General features: G+C 41.6%; 1 protein-coding gene across 1 annotated transcript in view; it reads right to left on the reverse strand.

Moving 5' to 3' along the window:
- SPAG5 (sperm associated antigen 5) overlaps positions 1-20232 on the reverse strand; it is a 958852-nt gene that overhangs the window by 807662 nt on the left and 130958 nt on the right. Inside the window, exon 5 of the mRNA XM_044054398.1 lies at positions 3036-3156. Coding sequence (XP_043910333.1) covers positions 3036-3156 — 121 coding nt within the window. The remainder of the gene's footprint in view (positions 1-3035; positions 3157-20232) is intronic.

The following is a 20232-nucleotide window of genomic DNA, read 5'->3' on the forward strand; positions in this document are numbered from 1 at the left end:
CCTTGACTCAGTTTTGTTTTGCAAAAGTTTTTTTTTTTTTTTTAGTCCACAGGATTGGCCAGATGCTTCCCCTTCCTTCGCCCAATAGACTCATTCATTTCTCCACAGCATGACCTTCTGAGCTGATCCGACTGAGTTCTTCACTGAAGGGATACATCTGGCTAGAGGATGCAAGTCTTGTGAAGCCAGGTCCAAAACTATCATGCTGACTCAGCAAACTGGGTACAGATGCAAGCCTGCCGATACCTCCATGGGCCCATGCATCATACTATCAACAGTTCTCAGGGCAAAGAAAAGGGCTATAATTTCATTAACATTTATGTGCTTGCCCGAAAGAATGACATTCTACCCTTTCTGAACCTTCAGTTGAGCAGTATGTGCTCCCTAAGGAAAGTCATGTTATCAATGTCTGTCTGATGCTATATTCTGTATCCATTGATAGACCCACACAAGGTAAGCCTATCACCTGAAATTGTGATGCTGTATAGTGCAGGTCTAGATTAGTTTGCAGAAATATAATTCCAGCAAACAGCTATTCATCGACCTGTAAATCAGCATAAATCATGTCAGCAATTCACCAAATTTACTAAGGGCAATGAAATAGTTGCCCGAAGCACAATGGACCAACGTATAATCGACTCAAACCTACTTGGGGGGGGGGGGGGGGCTTGGCCAACTATTTAGTTGCCCTTAGTAAATTCAGCGAATTACCCAAGCGATTTTTGCTGATTACAGGTCGATGAATAGGTGTTCACCACAATAACATTTCGGTGACCTAATACAGACCCTATAGTGCACCCATGGACAGGCCCACACAAGGTAAGCCTATCTCCTGAATTGTTCTTTACAGCTAGATCCAAGGCAACAACTGTTCAGAGGATGTCAGTATTGTCCCGCCAGGGGTTTAGGAGGTTCACTTATATTTTCCAGCATATGGAGTTGAGCAGAGGACATCAGCAGCAATGAGGATGACATAGCCCACCATGTTCAGAAAGTCCTTTCAGTCATGTGCTTCTTTTGGCAAATATAGGGAAAGAAATTGCTCAAAATGGGGCATGTTCTCCTGAGGGAGAAAGAGACAGTTTGCCTCCGTATCTAGTAGTGCTTCTAAAATAGGCCTTCAAGAATACTTTGGCAGGCTCAAAGAGTTTCTCTAAGTGGTTAGGCAATGGATGGTGGACTGTAGGACTTTTCACATCTCCTCTAAGTAAGGCAACCTACACATAGACAATGACTCTTCTCCCTTCAGCTTGCTCCCCACTCCCACTGCTTGCCTCCACTTTGTCAGATTCTTTTCGGTGGCCATTCACCTTTTAAATTGCTTTACAGCTTTGACTGTGAGAGTAAATGTACTATTTTGCTGGGTAGTTTCTGTTACAGCTTGGCATGGATGATGGTTGTTTAACTGGATAGATAGTTTTCAGTTTTACTCCATTTTTTTAAATACTTGTTTATAAAAAAAAGACCAAAAAGGGTTTGCTTAGGGCATTTTTCAAATGCCCCATCATATTCTAAAGACATCTGTGAACCACTATGCCCAATGCCAGTAACAAGATTATAACCACACATGTGCATTCTTTTCTACCGTATAAAAGTAGTTATGTAAGTTTGCACATCCTCTTTCTCTCAGCTTCATCAGGGATTTTATTAGTGATGTTCTCTGCTTACTTGTGATGTCTCCATGGTATCTAAACATGAAAATTTGATGACACTAATGGGCATGGCAAAAGTGTAAACCTTTATTCAAAAAAATGGTCCACCATAATGCACTGATCTCTGGAAAGAGTGCTGACTCCAACTAGGACACCTAGCTGTATCAAGAGAAACTACAGACTGACAGACATACCATAAGGTTTCATAAATGTATTTAGCAAGGAGCTTGACATAAGATTTTATAATTGTATTTTAAAGACTCTTGGACCTTGTACAATAAGTCTTTCTTTCCATGTCAGAAAATCAGAACTCAATGGATGCACACACAAATGCCTGAAATACTGGGGCAACTGTAAAGGGCCACAGATCTGCCATTCTAACAAGTTCTAAATATTTCTTTAAGGATATCAAGAGACCTCACTTGTACTCCTAAGTAAAATTTTAGGGTAGAAGGGTCTTTCCATTTTAGCTCCTGGAGCCACTCCCAAGGCAGAGTGAAAGGACACTGAAGGGTTAATCCCTGTCCCATGTAGTTACTTAGTCTTCAGCAAACTGGGAACTGCAACAGTAAGGATATCCTTGTTATATGCTCACCTGCACCACCCACACCTCCTGCTAATTATATATTCCAATTCTGGGACTGAATAATCACCACGGAAATAGCATATTCCCCCAAACAAGAGGACTGGAGGCTGACATTTGAACAACTCCTATGTATATATAGTTACCATGAAGTCAAAGAATTGGCTTATTGAGTGCAGATTTTCCTGCACAAATTGTTGCTGGTGAAACTAAATGACTCATAATACAGTCCCACCGTGTAGTGTACACCATAGCCTAATTACTGGTGAATTCATTTTGGTCATGGTTGTATGACTGTTAAGACAGTTAATATATATTTGCTAGGGAGTGTAGTGGGCAAAGCTCTCCACAAAGTACAATTTAGGCAATTTGCTTTTAGGGAACACAGTTTTGTTAGTAACAGCTCAAGTTTTTTTTTTGTTTTTTTTAATTAAGGTATGTGCATGATGTTTGCAGTGATTGTAAATGTAAATTAACAGATGTACATTGCAATCATTTTCGTACTGTTTTAGGTTGTGTTTTATTTGGAAGGAAGATATATATATATATATATATATACACACACACACACACACACACACACACACACCTTTAGACAGTCCAGCACTTAAACTTGTAATTTTCTAGTATTATCAGGTATTTCACAAATTCAAGCCTTCCAGTCTAAACTGAGTTACACTACATGAGGAATTACAGTGGTCGCTCACCATCCGCCCCTTGTCAAATACTTAATGGCTGGGTTAATTACAATGACTGGTAAATCAAACAATGCAAAAATGATTTGGAAAAACAGACACTACCATTAGCTATTTCTGTCTCTTCCACCATTTGTTGTCCAGTAAATGCTTCCAAAACACTGGCAACGAAAGACCTGTTCTTTGCTGCTGGCGTGTCCAAAGGCTTTTCTTCCAAACACAGATCCTAAAATAGATTAAAAGAACAGTATATATTTGGCAGTGAATATGACTTAAAATGTGCATATCAGCAGACACCTCACAACTACATCATTTCAGCTTAAATTCGATCTTATTCTTCTAGGCACTAACCTTGGTCAGCCAACAGAAGCTGCTCATATAGCTGCTAACAGAAGCCATTTAATATGAATAGGTCCGTGTAAAATAAAGCCAAAAACATCAGCGATAGCCAAGCATGTTAAACACAGCACACACCTACCAGCAAAATCCACCACAAGGAAATTTATAACACTTGAGTGCTTTCATCAGTTTTGCTACATACTGCATTAGAAACTGATGAAGTCTGTAGCAAACTGGATGAAAATTCTCAAGTCATGTCTCTCGGCTTTTCCCAGTTAGGGATTGCCACAGCAGAACTCCGGTCCGCTAATGATTGGCAGTGGAGTTTTATGGTGCCGAGTTGCCAGCCTGACACCCAACCTTCAAAGAAGGCACACCCATTCACCTACCTACATGTCTAACGTCAGTCGATAGCAGGGAGGACACGCAGACTCCACACAGAAGGCGCTCCAGCCTAGAATCGAACGGGAGAACCTCTTGCTGTGAGGCAATAACAATAGCCGCTGCACCACCACAGCCTTTGCTCAATCAAGTAGTATAATAAATATCATTTGAATTCCAAGATTGCTGCACACTTATCAACATTTTTAAGAGCTCTCTCAGTGTAGAAACTGCAAAACTGCAAGTTTCATTTATTTATTTGTGAAAATTTATTGGCTATTAGTTACAATGTCTGGATGCTAGCAGTGAAGAAATTTGCATGAAGTAAGAGATCAACCTCAAAATAAGAAAAATGCATGTATTAGGAGGATTCTTGTACATGCTCAGTGAAAAGCAGGTCAAGTTTCTGCACTGTTAAAGCAAATTGCTTTCAGAAATGTATTTCTAATTTAGTGGAAAATAAATTAAATTTACTCAGAGGTGTTAAAGTGCAATAACTGTAGGCATATATAAGCAGAGAAAAAAGGCTGGAAACATACAAGTTATGATTAGCAGATGAACTGATAAAGGTGTGAAAATCAGAGGTTGCAATAAAAAAAATATTGACTATGCATCAGACGTCATCATGAAGATCCATTTAAAAAGTAGATACAGAAGACAGAGCATGCAAATAAAATCTTCTAGTGTACCAGAGAAACTGGAAGCAACAGATTGCATTCATTTTAGAAAAGTACAGTACAAATAAGCAACTGGTCTAGTGCTCCATAGCAGGATTTCTTAACTGAAAGGGCACATTTTGCTTGCTCCAAATCTTGCCGACAGAAAACAGCCAAGACCTATAATTGTAAGGGTGGAATCATGTCAGAAAAAAAGAGCATTGCAACTACAAAAAACTGTGAAAGAAGGGACAAGTACTGTAAACTGAGGACAGATGGGTTTGTGCAAAGTAATTATACACTGTTCACCAGGCAGAAGAGAAAGAAGCTTAACCCAGCAGTCAAGGATCATCAATGGGAAGGGTGGGAGATTAAAGCTGCTTTACCAGTTTTCTTCATATTTGTCCCCGGAGTATCAATAATATTTTTAGATGCAGAATTTGGTAAGGAAGAAAAAGTTTAGCCAACGAGTGCACCAGCAAACTTGAAGGAAACCTTGGTTCTCATTCTTCTTACATTAACAAGATCCATACAGAGACTTTGCCAGTGAAACATCCTCCATTACTCCAAATAAAAATTCTTGAATGATAGAAAAACATACAGGAGTGGACTGGAAGAACCAGGAATACCTTGGATTTGAAGATTGACAAGCGGCTGAGTGAATAATAATGAAGTTTTAAACTGTAGGAAGTAATCAAATTATACAAGTAGTTGCCCTCCCCTGCAGGTCTAGTACTTTAATGCATTTATAATAATTTACAATTTAGTTTATTAAAAAGTAGCCAGTGCATTTTTTCTTAGGGCCAAACGTTAGTTTATTGAAAGCATGAGAGTTGTTTTTCATATATGGGAGGGAGGTAGAGATACGAAGAGAACAGCTATTAGTTTAACTGGGAACACAAGCTATAACATGTATTTTAACATGGTTAACTTTAATTTTAGATTAGGTAATGCCTGTGGATGCAGCTGTCAAATTTGGCCAATTTATCCTATCTGGAGTGGTAAACATTTTTTTGGAAAATGTAACATAGTTGTGTTTGGTTGTTTTAAGATAAATGGAGATGGGGGTGACTGAAAATCTATTTAGTTTTTATTTTAGTGTTTTCATTAAAGCAAAAAGGCTTGAAAGTGTGTGACAGGTTCAACTGCAAATTAGAATAAGCAACTACACAAGAGATTAACTTGCCAAACAGTCTGCATGTAATCTAAAAGTTGGAAATATACATTCAAAAGCACTACTGTGTACAATTGCTGGGTGTAACAGCTTTCTATCATAATGGTTACTCTCCATATATCATGGAATGTAAATGACTATCGATATAGAAAAAATGCAAAGTTTAATGAATTATATTAAGAGGTGTAGAGTGCAAATAAGCAATAATGCAAGAGTCACATTTGGTTGTTAAATAAAAGAATCTTGTAGTGTATTTAGTTTAGCCTAAAAAGACATTGCTGTTAAAAAAGGATAATTAGTAGGGCTTATAAAATATCACGTGGTAACTAAGAATCAATCAGAGGATATCAGAAAGGACTGGGACAAGAAAATGGAAAGGTACTATATAAAGGAACAATGGGAGGACATCTGTACAGCTCCCAAGTATGAAGCAAAGTACAGAAGATTTAAAATGTTTGCTAGGAAGTGTTTGCATCAGTATTTTTATATCCCAAGATTTCAGGGAATTTTTCAACCGACATATAGCAAAGGCTGGAGGTGTGATGGGAACAGAAGTAATTGGGAACATGCTTCTTGGAAATGTACAAGTTGGCAGATTTTTAAAATTCTTTACTTTGTCAAAATGCTGGGGAAACCAAAGGTTGCAACTAAGGAAATGATTTTTCTAAGCAGGGATACAGGATCTGAATTATCTAGACATTGTAAGGCCTTACTAAATTTAATATTAGTGGCTGCAAAAAAATCTAGAAACTGGAAATCAAAATCTAAATCAATTGTAAGTGAAGTACTGGACACCGCAAATGACATAAAAGATCCGAAGTAGGATGTTTAGAAAAGCGAATGAGCAAATTACATACAAGTAAATGGGATTTGTGAGAGCAGGAAATGCCGAATAGTTTGAGAAGTAAAATTTAGGGGAAGCACAAACTGAATTTGTATAATGTTGGAGTGAACGAAAATTGTCAAAATATAAACTGCATGACACTAGCAAAATAATTGCTAGTTTGTTTTTTTCTATTGCTGTATATGCATCTCTGCCAATTTTTTTCAACATCACGTAAAAAAAGAAGATAATAAATTTCCTTGTGGTGGATTTTGATGGTTGGAGTGTTTCATTTCAGGTACATACAATAGGCTACAAGGTGAATGAAATGTTACTTTAATGCAGTTTTTTTCTCTGAAGAGAGATCCAGAGAATAGTTACCCTGGAACACAATGTTAAACATCTCTGATGTAAATTAGACCTGCAGAAAGACCATACACAGAACCCATGTGGTCAATGCTAAATGGACAGTCACCTTAAAGCTGTTTTTCTTCTTTTCCACCATCCTGCTCTGTAAACCTAACATAAAATAGGCCCATAAAAAAAAGCACTGCAAAGTCTACCAAAAATGAAAAATTCTCATTACAATCACTTCTGTCCGGCAACTAGCATACTGATAAATGCTCCAGTAAAAAGGTAGAGTACAGTAGCTTTCAAAAAAAGAGACATTTGCGGTAAAGTCTTGGCAATCACAGCAAATATTTAAATGTGTGTGTGCACGCACATGTATGCAACTGGGAGGGTACAATTAAAATTATGAGGAGTATGTAGTCACCAAATAAATTATTCCAATTTAATTTATAAAATCCTACATCTTCATGAAGGACTACAGCTGTATGGAAACCAAAAATGTATCTTTACATCTTTTTACACCAGAGCTGCATAAAAAGTCCAAGAAAGCAGGTCTTTAAAAGGACTGCTCTAACACGGCATGTATGACAACTTTTACCCCATTTTATTGTTTTAAAATAATTTTGTATATGACCAAGATCATACATGCAAATCCACTCCTAGTATGCAGAAACACATGCATAACATTTCCATAACCATTTCACACTGTACTTACTGACAGTACAGGTAAATAATTATCCTGTTACAGATCCCCTTTAAATCGTGCATTAAGCAACTTATGTCTATATTAATTCCTAGCTTAAATAGACTGATGTAACCTGAACATTGCAACCCATATCTAACCGCATCCATCTGAACCTCAATTTCCAAATTACCATCATTTAAACTATATCTTTACAATTCAAATACATCTCCATTGTCGACTACAGCCAAGCTACTCACAAAGGCAGATGAAGTGCAAGCCTGCTTTCCAAATCTGTCCAATGGCTAAAACTCCCTGTTAGGGGGATGGATACCAACTCTTTTCTGCAAGCTCTCTCTTAGTGGCAGCTGCTAGTACCATGGAAACTGCCACTGGACCCTTGCTCCAGAAAAGCCTGTCCTTAGGAGAAACTAAGATTTTATCAGGTTTATGGGGATTTGGTTCCTTCCAAGCCTACCTTGAAACCAGATCTATCCATCATTATCAGCAGGAGGGACTACCAAAGAAGGAGATGAGCAACCCCAAAGGCCTCAAGCAATACAGATTCCTCCTAGGAGCAGACTTTGGTGGACCATCCCCCTTTCTGTGTTAACAGTTCTAGCATGTCACCAAAGGGCACATCCTCTGGGAGGAATATAAAATAAACCCCCCCTTCATCGAAATCAATAACCTCGGTGAGGGACTCCTCTGAGGGCAGTCTAAGTGCCTCCTTTTGCATACATGCTTCCAGTGTACTTACCTTGTGGGAGGTTCCAGGGAAGACTTCATACCAGAAGAGGAGCCCAATCTGATTTGAGACCTCTAGGAGCTGGCTGTCCTGAACTGGCAAGAGGAGGTGGTAGAGTATCTGAATAAGTCAACAGTGGGGATGATGACTGGAGGGGGGTGATGGCTACCAGTGAGAGAGAAATATCTCCTCTATAGACTTGGAGAAGATTTTCTCTAAGGCCTCAAAGGCTAAAGCCAGTCCAGAAGCAAGCCCTGCAGGATCTGAAGAACGCACCAAGGCCATGCTTCGAGAACCAAGCAAGTACAGCTCCAAAGTTGATACTGAAGCTGAGCTGTTGAGAAGCACATAGAGGAAGAGAAGGATTCAATAATCTTAGAGTTGATCCTAACGCCCTGCCACTGGCACTGACCTCTCAGGTTTGTGACCCACTGACATCAGATGCAGTTGGAATCAACTGGGTCACAGACGCTGCTAGAGTTGGAGACCCAGTCCTTTATTTTCCCTGAGGATTGCCTCTGTTGGAGCTACTCTGATCCATAAGCACCAGATCTGAAGGTCAGATTAGAGGAGGACTAATCACCAAATGGGGAGGGGGTGGCTCCTGGCTCCCCCGCCCCGACAGTGGTCAGTGCAGGTAGGACCCTCAGCTGGATTTGGGTCCTCAAAAATTTCCTCCTCATCCTGTCTACATCTACTTCAGGTAGGCTACTGGATGACATTGCTGACCTAAGAGAAGAGGACATAGATAGTGGCCTGGAGATAATAGATCTCTCCTTCAGTAAAGGAGAAAAATAAGTTATGTCTTACCATGACGTTCCATCTGTATTGCTGATCCTCGTTCAGTCATTACGCATGGGCATCGGTTCCGACCTTGGAACCGAGCAGGACATTTTTCAAGCTCGCGTTAGCTTTAAACTCTCAAGCTAAACTCTTACCCACAATCCCCCTCTCCCTGTTACCTCAGATTGCGTTTGCAAGTCAAAAAAGATAGAGGCTACCTCTGATCAAATAACCTAAGAGAACTGGATGATGAGATCCACTCGAAACCACAGGAGGGGGAAGGAGGGAGGGTCATAATGACTGAACAAGGATCAACAATACAGATGGAACGTTATGGTAAGACATAACTTTTTTTTATCTGATATTGTTAATCCTCGTTCATTCCTTACATATGGGACAGAGTCCCCAGCTACCTCTATTCCTGGGAGGCTCTCATGGAAGGACATTCCGGAGCACCATAGAACTGAAAGATGCTCAAATCCAATTTGTAATGATTGATGAAGGTATGAGGTGTAGCCCAAGTTGCAGCTGCACAAACGTCCTGTAAAGAAGCTCTGGCATGGAAGGCAGCAGAAGTTGCCACCGACCTTGTGAACAAGCTTTCATGGTAGTAGGCGAGATATCACGTTGTGTGTAAATAAAGGTCATACAGTCCTTCAACCATCTAGCTAATGCGACTTTAGCAACAGCCAGTCCTAATCTAGATCCAGAAAAGGCCAAAAATAACTGGTCAGATTTACGAAAGGGTTTAGGTCCTGTTAAGGTAAAAATGGATTTGCCTGTGTATATCAAGGGTATGTAGGCAATACTCTCCTCTCTTTGAAAGGTTGGGGAAGAAAACTGGCAATTCAATGGCTTGATTAATGGATATTTCAGAGATCACTTTAGGCAGAAATGATGGATTAGTTCTCAGAGACACTATCTCTATGAAAAATCAAGTATGGACTCTTGAGGCATAAAGCTTAAAGTTCAGAAATACATCTGGCAGAAGTAATAGCGACCAAAAACAAGGTTTTCCACGACAAATACTTGAGGTCGCAAGAAGAGGCTGGTTCAAAAGGTGCCATTGTCAGAGCTTGTAGAACTAATGATAAATCCCCATGGTTGAATAGGTTCTCTAAAAGGTGGCATCAGATGATTCACACCTTTTATGAAGGTCTTGCACAATTTATGGGATATAAGAGGAATCTTGGACACCCTCATGAAAATTAGAAATTGCAGCCAAATGAACTCTAATGGTAGAGGCAGATAGACCCAATTGAAACAGGTCAACCAGATAGTCTAGTATTATCGATACTGGTGCTGAAAAGGGATCTACTTGTTTATCTTTCATCCAACAGGTAAATCTTTTCCACTTGCTCAGATAAGTAATTCTAGAGTAAGACTTATGAGAAGCAATGAGAAAATCAAGTACTGGTGAAGGAAGATCATTCTGCCTGGCAATCAAGGGAATTGGAGTAGCCAAGCCATTAGCTTCAGGCTGTTCAGATTGGGATGAATCAGGTTCTGTGGGTGTGAGATCAACTCCGGGATTGGATGGAGGATCCATGATCGATCTAGTAGGTGAGGCCAAAGGAATGGGAACCAAATCTGTCATGGCCAATATGGTGCTATGAGGATTACCTTGCTCTTCAACTGTCCGGCTTTCTTCAGAAACTGGGGAATGAGAGGAAAGGGCGGAAATGCGTAGAGAAGACCCGAGGGCCAATCGTGGACTAGAGCATCCCTGGGTGACTGTCCCGGAGGGGGAATCGGGGTGAAGTAGTTGCTGCATTTGTAGTTGGCCGGGGATGCAGAGAGGTTGCAGCAAGGACTGCCCCAGCGGTGGAAGATCTCCACCGTTATCAAGGGATTCAGGGACCACTCGTGAGGTTGCAGAATGCACCTGCTGAGTCTGTCTGCTATCACGTTGGAACTCCCGGGAATGTGTGGTGAGAGTCCTCAGCCAGGGACGAAGGCAAGGATTTAGCCTTAATAGAAACATCCATTTTCTTATGGGTTTTAGGAGGGGTTGAGACCTCTGACCCAGAAAGAGCCTCTGAAAAGGGAGATTTTAGAAGTCCCTTCAGCATCAGCTTATTTTTCCTTTCTAACAAAGTTCTATTAGAAAAGTTTTCACATATAGTACAAGGTGGTTCAACAGATAAATGGGAAGCTCCCAAACAATAAACAGAGAGTTTTTGCATCAGAAGTAGGCAGTTTGTGTCCACAATCAGAACACTGCTTAAACTCGGACTACCCTTTTTATCTGCCATATTAACAAATAGAAAAGTACCAACAATGGTACAAGAGAGTACCCGAAGGTATAAAAGAGAAAGGAAAAGGATTACCAATGGTGGTAAGGAGAAATTACCTGGCGGTAAAAAGGATAAGTAAAGGACAGAAAACAACTGAGGAAATTATGAACGCTAGATGCGATAGGGCAAGAGACAATAAAATATCAACTTTTCTGACAGAAAAGTAATTAGTAAAGCAATTAAACAATTGACTGAACTTAGCTCAAGAGAAGTAGCTTGACACGACCGGATGGCAACGCGGCAAACGAAATTTGAGGTAAGAGGGAGACTGTGGGTAAGAGTTCAGCTTGAGAGTTTGAAGCTAACGCGAGCTTGGAAAATGGCCGACTCGGTTCCGAGGTCGGAACCGATACCCATACGTAAGGAATGAACGAGGATTAACAATATCAGATATAAGCATTTTCCAATAGGGTTTCCAATAAACACATATAGGTAATATTGTTACTTAATTCAGTGTATTTGCCTAAGAACCACCTCATATAATCAACACCCACATCCTGCGAGATACACGTGAAAAGAGAAACTACATCAACCGTAAACAAAATCAGGTTTTCACTAATGTCACCTTGTGCAAAGGAAAACAACCAGGCCCAAAAGTGTCCTTTTTAGATGTCAATATAAATTGGGATATTTTGAGTAGAAAGTTCTTATGTACTTTTTGTAACAGTTACGTACATTTTAAAAGCGGTCATCCTAATTTCATGAAAAGGAACGTTCCACAGGGAAACTCATTTTACAATCCACCTCATGCAATATTTGTTTTCTTGTTATAAAGATGTAGAAGTGCTGTCATCTTGGATACCTATGCTTGACAGCAGGGATCATATAGGAGCAAGACCTTTTGATACTGAGAGGATTTTCAGTCTACTCAGCTGGGGACCTGTAGTGATCATCCATCTTTCCAGAAGCAGTATCTACATGCCTCTAAGGCTGTAAAGCTGTCACTCTTGGACACAGGTTCCATGCACAGGATGAGTCAAAGTGCTTCCTTTTTCAGATACTCAAATATTTCTGGGAGAAAGGTAAACAGGCCACAGAGAACTGCATTGGTCTTAGAGTTTCTAAAATGGAGAGACCATAGTGGGGAGAGCTACAGATAGGACAAAACTCATTCAAGTGCAGTCTTCCTCAAACATAAGAGCCAAAGTCCACTTCTCAATGGCACAAAGGATGTAGAAGACCTAATCTTACTGCTGTGCTGGGTGACATGGGGTGATGACTACTTTTTGGATGCATGGAGAGTCAAGTGAGCAAACAGCATGTGCTGGAGGTCAATAGATAAGGCACTGAAACTGGGAACCTAATTTCCAAAGGTAGCTCAGAAAATGGAAAGGACAATGGAAAGCCCTGACTCTGGCATCACCCCATGCACCTTAAAGGTACCCCTTTATGCAGCCTTAAAAACAAATTCAGTTATCAAACATTTGCCTTTATCTGGGTCTGTTTTGTGAGCCCTACTGGTGCAAAGGTCCCAACAAACAACTTTCAACTTGGGGAAACAGAGCTCTGCTTCACCCAGAAGGCCTAGACAGAACAGCCTTGGATCCTGAATGCTACAATACAATGTGCACTAGGGAACACTATGAACTGATCCAGTTATTAAACAGCGAGTGGAGTGTACAATACTGATGCAGAATGATACAGCCTCACAAGACAATTCCTTTGTTTGCACCTAAAGCAGGCCTCTTATCTGCCAAAGCACAGGAAACTGTGAACTGAAGCCCTCATTACTTAATAGGGACCCAATGATTCTAAACAGCAAAGTATAACCAGTGTCAACCCTTCATTTCTTTCACTTCTCACAATGCTGTAGCAACACTTCAAGATTCTGCAATATATACCCACTTACCAATCACTGCACCAAGATAAGCCATGAGTTACTCTTCCACATTTTATTAAAATACTGGCACTGGTAACAGTACTTTATGTCACTTTCTTCCCAAGGCATTGTCCATGCAGGTCTTCGCTTGTGATCTGGTGGACACAACTGATGCCTTGTACTGTCTAAGCATCATATGTGCAGCTTTAACAATGAAAATTAATATCAAGAGATGCAAACTGTGCAAGATGTCTTTGCTGCCAGCCTACAAATTAAACACTCCCTGCCACACAACTGGTACTAAACTGTATTAAAGATATTCAGTCTTGCTCTCTCTTAGTTTGTGGTAGGCCTTGGAAAATAGTTGGTAGCTCTATTACTTTTATGAAAAGTAGTTAATCTTAGAGAATCTTGTCTATGAGTACTATGTAAATCCAGACATTCCCCATAAAAGGGATCTTTTGTAATTTTACAGAACTGTATTAGGCCACATTTATACTTCCTATAGTTTGCATAAATACAGTTATGGCCTACTTAATCATTCCTCATATGGTAACACCTCATATCCACAAAAAGTGTGGTAAATCTGTGTTGCATGTCTTCCAGCTTACCTTGATTTTGTTTTTGTAAACTGACACCACAACAAGTTTCCTACTTAACTTCTGGTTTTAAGGGAGACTACTAAATTTCCTTAAACGATGTGTGATCTTGCTCTACTCTGTCTATTGCACCAACATATCGACTAAAATTGAGTTTATCAGTTAGTATGTCCAGATTTTTTAAATATTGATGCTCTCAATTACTTTTCCATTTATCACAATTTGTACTCAAGGGCAAATTATTGTTTCTCCCCCGACTATTTATTATATGGTCTGATTCTGCCTGCAGCTAAAGATTCTGTAAACATGTCTATAATGTCCTATAATCATCTTGAGTTGCAAAATAATTACCAAGTTCAAATCATCTGCATAAAAACAGTGAAACAGGTCATACAGCATTCTGACAAATACAAGTTGAAATGACTGGGTCATAGAATGGGCCTTTGTGTGAGCCACTGACCTTAACACTTGATCGTTCTATAAGTAGTATCAAACAATACTTAACATTCCTTAATACTAAGCCATTATTCTCTCAATTTAACAAAGGATGTTGAGATATCTAGATTATATATACTTTGACAGGATAAGCCAGACCAGATTTGAACAATTTACACAAGTACTGGAGAACCATCAGAGCCCACACCACAGCTGGGTCATGGTCTTTATTAAGACACTTGCTAAAAATCTCAATTGGGTTTAGTATGATTTTCTAGTAGCTGGTTTTAAAGCCTCCTCTAATACCCGTTTCACTTCCTCTGCTGGGAGGTGCCTAAATGGAATAAAAAATCTATAATACTTACAATTAGCTGCAGGTTTAGAATGTTTGGGTAGATCAGAGATCCCTTGTTCTGAGTGAGTAGGTCCACTCAGAGGAAGGTTTTGGTAACTAACTCTGCCCAAGTACGAGAAGGGAGAACCATTGCTGTCTGGGCAAAAATGGGGTTATGAAAATTATCTTTGAAGAGTCCTCCTATATCTTTAGTAAGACTCAATATGAGGAAATGGGAGAAAAAAAACATTTCCATGCATGGGAAAGAAAAGGCATCTGTTTTCCAGGTGTACCTGCAATAAGTCCTGGCACAGAATGTCTTAACTGTCTGCTATGACTGGAGGCAAATGGATCTACTTAAAGAGCTCCCCACAGTGGACAATCTACTGAAAGACTTGAGCGTTAACATTCATTTGTGAGGGTTTGTCCTGGATCTGCTCACAGAGTCTGCAATTGTGTTCTGCTCTTATGGAATACAGGTTGCCTGAAGGGAGAGTTTGTGCTGAATTGTCAGATTTCCAAGCAATAATGACTAGCATAGGGTTAGGATCTGGTTCCACCCTATATACCACATAATTGTGCGTAGTGGTGGGGCTCTGAGTTTGTACCCCCCTGCAAAAAATCCTGTTGGCTCCACTGCTTGGAAGAGTGTGAAAAAAATGGAGACTCGGGATTAGCTGAACCTGGTTGGCCAACTAGAATAATTCTTTTTTAATGAACTCAAGACTAGAACAGGAAAAGACAGGGGATGCTTGCATGGAGACCAAAGAGAGAGAGAAATTTGAGGCGCCACTGAATCTTCTCCGTGTGCAGTTTGGCTAAAATATGGGGATAGCAGACACCATGTAACCTAGAACTCTGTGGAAATCCATTGCTGTGAAGAGCCAGATCTATGAATTGAAGATGGTAGAATGAGATTTTCTCTGGAGGTAGATAAATTACCAAAACAAAGTTAGCCAGATGGCATCCTAGAAAGGTTAAACAGAATTTGGGAAGATTTTTCTATATTTAACCCAAAACACTTTGAAAAAGATTTATGTAGAAAAGAAGGGATGCCTGGATATCTTGGACAGAATTTGCTTAGATGAGGTAATTGTCCAGCTAGGGGCAAATATGGATTCTCTGAAGTCTGGAGAATACAATGAGAGAAGCCACACATTTTGTGAACACCCTTGGAGCTGCAGATAGACCAAACAGCAAAGGTAAAAAGTTATATACTTACCATAACTTGGAATCTGTGCTATCCAGTGTCAATCATGGATGGGTCTTGGATCCAACATCAGATCTGAGCCAGCAAGTGAAAGGACAGATCCAGAGCTCAAGCTCCACCTCTTCCCATAATCCCTTACTAATCCACAACCCTCAGATCGAGTTTTCTGGCTAGAGGAAAAAATGGCAGTGTACACTGCCATTAAAACTGAAAAAACTCCTAAAGGGAGACATCCCTCTGTATCTAGGCTCGAAGGACTTCTAAGTCAAAGACTGCAACACTAGTGTGAGATCCCATGGTGGGGTGGGATCCTTGATAGGAGGCCTGAGGAGAAAGATCCCTTTGAGGAAAGCCTTGCAAAGCCTGGAAGAAAAGGTGAGACTTTCGTTCAAATGGAAGTTGGAGATGGCCGCCAATTGGAGTTTGCTCGTAGAGGAACTGGCCCCTTGGTGAAAAGGGGCCAAGAACAGAATGTCAGGAATAGGGGCTGAAAAGGGATCTAGATTGCATTGTTTAGCCCAAATAGAAAATCTATTCCATTTACTGGAATACATCTTCTTGGCAGATGTTTTTTGAGAGGCCAAGATAACGGTCTTAACTGGAGAGGGAAGCCTGGACTGGGAAAGGACCACTGGAACTGGAGGATCCAAGTGGTTAGACGAAGAGACTGGAGATTGGGAAGAGAAAGCCCCCAAGGCTGGAAATGAGATCTGAGACTGGATCCAATATCCAGGGCGAATATTTCAGATGAAACCAAAGGAGGGAGAACCAAGCCTGACGAGGCCCAAAAAGGGGCAATGAGGATGAGAGGAGTTATTCAGGTGACGGGGCTTACTGTAAGACTTTGGTAATAAGGGGAGTTGGGACTTCTATGCTTACCTCCCAATGGCCAATCATATACCAGATCATTCCTGGGTGACTCCCCCCATCGGGGGGATCAGAGCAAAGTAGTTGCTGCATTTGAGGTTGTTTGGGGAGGCAAAAAGATCAAAGCAAGGAAGATCCCAACGACTGAATATCAGACATGCCACTGACAGATTCAAGGACCACTCGTGAGGACTCAGGAAAGATCTGTTGAGTTTGTTGGCAACACGCTGGAACTGCCAGGAATGTGCTTTGCAAGAAGAAAGCGCCTAGAAGACATCACCCATTCCCACACTCTCATGGCCACTCTGCAGAGGGGATAAGGCAGTGCTGCCCCCTGCTTGTTGATGTACCAGACCACCGCCATGTTGTCTGTTTGAATCGATATAGTCCAAAGAGGGAGGTACTTCTGGAAGGCTTGCAGCATTAAGAGGACTGCTCATCTCCAGGACATTTATGTGCAATTTGTTCTCCATGAGGACCATGTGCCTTGAACCGTCCTTCCCTGAAAATGCCCCCCCCCAACCCCAAAAGGGAGGCGTCTGTGGTCACCATGGTCTCTGGTTTGGGAAGAAAGAAGGGTCTGCCTAGCATGAGATCCTCAGCTTGGAGCCACCAAGCAAGGTGACGTCTATACAACTGAGAGATCCTGATGGTCAAGTACATGGGGTAAAACTGAGCTGACCACTCTACTGCCAGGGCCCACTGCAGAACCTGTGATATCTGGTAAGAGGCACCAACTGGATACCCGTCGCCATCAAGCCTAGTTCCTGCAAGATTAAGTGGGCCGTGGGACGATCTAGATCTAGCAACTGATGGACCTGGTCCAAACTGGTTTGAACTCTGTGTAGGGGAGGTGCTGCAGTCTCTGACACAGTATCCAGATGCACCATGATAAACTCTAGTTCCTGTCACAGGGAAAGATGGGATTTGGGCAGGTTGACCATGATGCCTAGATCCTGAAAGAGATTGAGGGTATAATTGGTACTTATAGTGAGTTGATGCCTCATGGGCCAAGAGGAGCCAATCGTCCAGGTACGGGAAGACCTGGAATCCTTGCAGCCGGAGATGAGCTGCCACCACTGCCATGCATTTGGTAAACATCCAGGGGGTTGTGGTGAGTCCAAAGGGCAGGGTTCTCAAATGATGGTGGTTGGCCCCTAGCCAAAAGAGCAGGCATCTCCAGAAGAGTCTGTCGATTTTGATATGATAGTACGCATCCTTGACTTGAGCTCCACCGATCACATCCAGTCGTCCTTGGGCAGAAGAGGCAGAATGGACTGAACAGTGAACATTAGGAACCTGGACTTCTTGACAGACAGTCCAGGATAGAATGCAGGTCAGTAGTCTTCTTGGGCACCAAAAAGAAGCAAGAGTAAGTTCCAGATCTTCGTTGTCCTGTTGGGACCTCTTAGATGGCTCTTTTTTGAAGGTGGTCTTGGACACGGAGATGGGCCAACTCCCTTTGGTAAGGCTGAACATCTGGAAGAGAACTTTGAACTGGAAGGGAATGAAAAAAGGGTATGAAGTAACCACTGGAAATTATCTTCAACACCCAATGATCTGAGGTAATAATTGTCCAGGCTAGTGGGTGAAGGGAGATATGTCCCTCGACTGCTTCCAGGGCAGGACATCCAGGCAGCACTTCAGGAGCACTGAGGGGGCTTCTCTGAGAAGGTTCTTGGCAAACGTGGTTCTGCAGACCCCTCTCTACCTCTTGGGTGGCATCTACTGTCAAATCGCCTACCATGGCCAGAGGAAGATTCCTGAGGAGCATCCTGGGAGGAAGAATGAAACCTGCGGAAAAAGAAGTTATGTCTTACCATAACATTCCATCTGTATTGTTGATCCTTGTTCAGTCATTACGCATAGATATCGGTTCTGGCCTCAGAAACGAGCAGGCCATTTCTCAAGCTCGCGTCAGCTTCAAACTCTCGAGCTAAACTCTAACCCACAACCCCCCTCTCCCTGTTACCTCAGATTGAGTTTGCAAGTCAAAGAAGGTAGAGGCTACCTCTGGTCAAATAACCTAAGAGAACCGGATGGTGAGATCCACTAGAAACCACAGGAAAAGAGAAGGAGGGAGGGTCGTAATGACTGAACGAGGAACAATACAGATGGAACGTTATGGTAAGACACAACTTCTTTATCTGATATTGTTAATCCTTATTCATTCCTTATGCATGGGACAGAGTCCCCAGCTACCTCTATTCTTGGGAGGCTTTCATGGAAGGACATTCCTGAGCACCACAGAACCGAATGATGCTCTTCCCCTGGAGGCCAAATCCAATTTGTAATGACTGATGAAGGTATGAGGCGTAGCCCAAGTTGCAGCTGCACAGATGTCCTGTAAAGAAGCTCTGGCATGGAAGGGAGCAGAAGTTGCCACCGACCTTGTTGAATGAGCTTTCATGGTAGTAGGCAATGAGATATTACGTTGTGTATAAATGAAGGTGTCACAGTCCTTCAACCATCTAGCTAATGTGACCTTAGCAACAGCAGATCCTAATCTAAGTCCAGAAAAGGCCAAAAATAACTGGTCAGATTTACGAAAGGACCTAGTCCTGTAAGTAAAAACAGATTTGCCTGTGGATCTAGGGTATGTAGGAAATACTCTCCTCTGTTTGAATGACTGGGAAAGAAAACTGGCAATTCAATGTTTGATTAATGGACATTTCAGAGATCACTTTTGGCAGAAATGATGGATTAGTTATCACAGACTATCTCTATGAAAAATCAAGTATGGACTCTTGATACATAAAGCTTGAAGCTCAGAAATGCGACTGGCAGAAGTAACGACCAAAAAAGGTTTTCCACGACAAATGCTTGAGGTCGCAAGAGGAGGCTGGTTTGAAAGGTGGCATTGTCAGAGCTTGTAGAACTAATGATAAATGCCATGCTTGAATAGGTTCTCTAAAAGGTGGCTTCAGGTGATTCACACCTTTTATGAAGGTCTTGCACAATTTGTGGGACATAAGAGAGGAATCTTGGACACCCTCATGAAAATTAGAATTTGCAGCCAAATGAACTCTAATGGTAGAGGCAGATAGATCAGATTGGAAAAGGTTGGCCAGATAGTCTAGTATTATCGACACTGGTGCTGAGAAGGGATCTACTTGTTTATCTGTCAGCCAACAGGTAAATCTTTTCCACTAGCTCCGATAAGTAATTCTAATGGAAGACTTATGAGATGCAATGAGAATATCACGTACTGGTAAAGAAAGATCATTCTGCCTGGTAATCAAGGGAATTGGAGTAGCCAAGCTGTGAGCTTCAGGCTGTTCAAGTTGGGATGAATCAGGTTCTTTGGATGTGAGATCAACTCTGGGGTTGGATGGAGAATCCATGGTCGATCTAGCAGGTGAGGCCAAAGGAAGGGGAACCAAATCTGTCGAGGCCAATATGGTGCTGAGGATCACCTTGCTCTTCAACCGACGGGCTTTCTTCAGAAACTGGGGAATGAGGGGAAAGGGTCGGAATGCGTAAAGAAGACTGAGGGCCAATCGTGGACTACAGCGTTCCTGGGTGACTGTCCCGGAGGGGGAATCAGGGCGAAGTAATTGCTGCAATTTTAGTTGGTCGGGGATGCAAAGAGGTTGCAGCAAGGACGGCTCCAACGGTGGAAGATAGCAGCTATCAAGGGATTCAGGGACCACTCATGAGGTTGAAGAATGCACCTGCTGAGTGTCTGCGATCATGCTGGAACTCCCGGGAGTGTGCGTTGCTAGAAGAAAATGGTTGGTAGCCATCGCCCATTGCCATATCCTCATGGCCTCTCGACAAAGGGGGTAAGATTTGGTTCCACAT

The sequence above is a fragment of the Protopterus annectens genome, chromosome 13.part0 (genome assembly GCF_019279795.1).
Source record: "Protopterus annectens isolate FY-2018-M chromosome 13.part0, PAN1.0, whole genome shotgun sequence".
In the NCBI taxonomy this organism is placed as follows: domain Eukaryota; kingdom Metazoa; phylum Chordata; order Ceratodontiformes; family Protopteridae; genus Protopterus; species Protopterus annectens.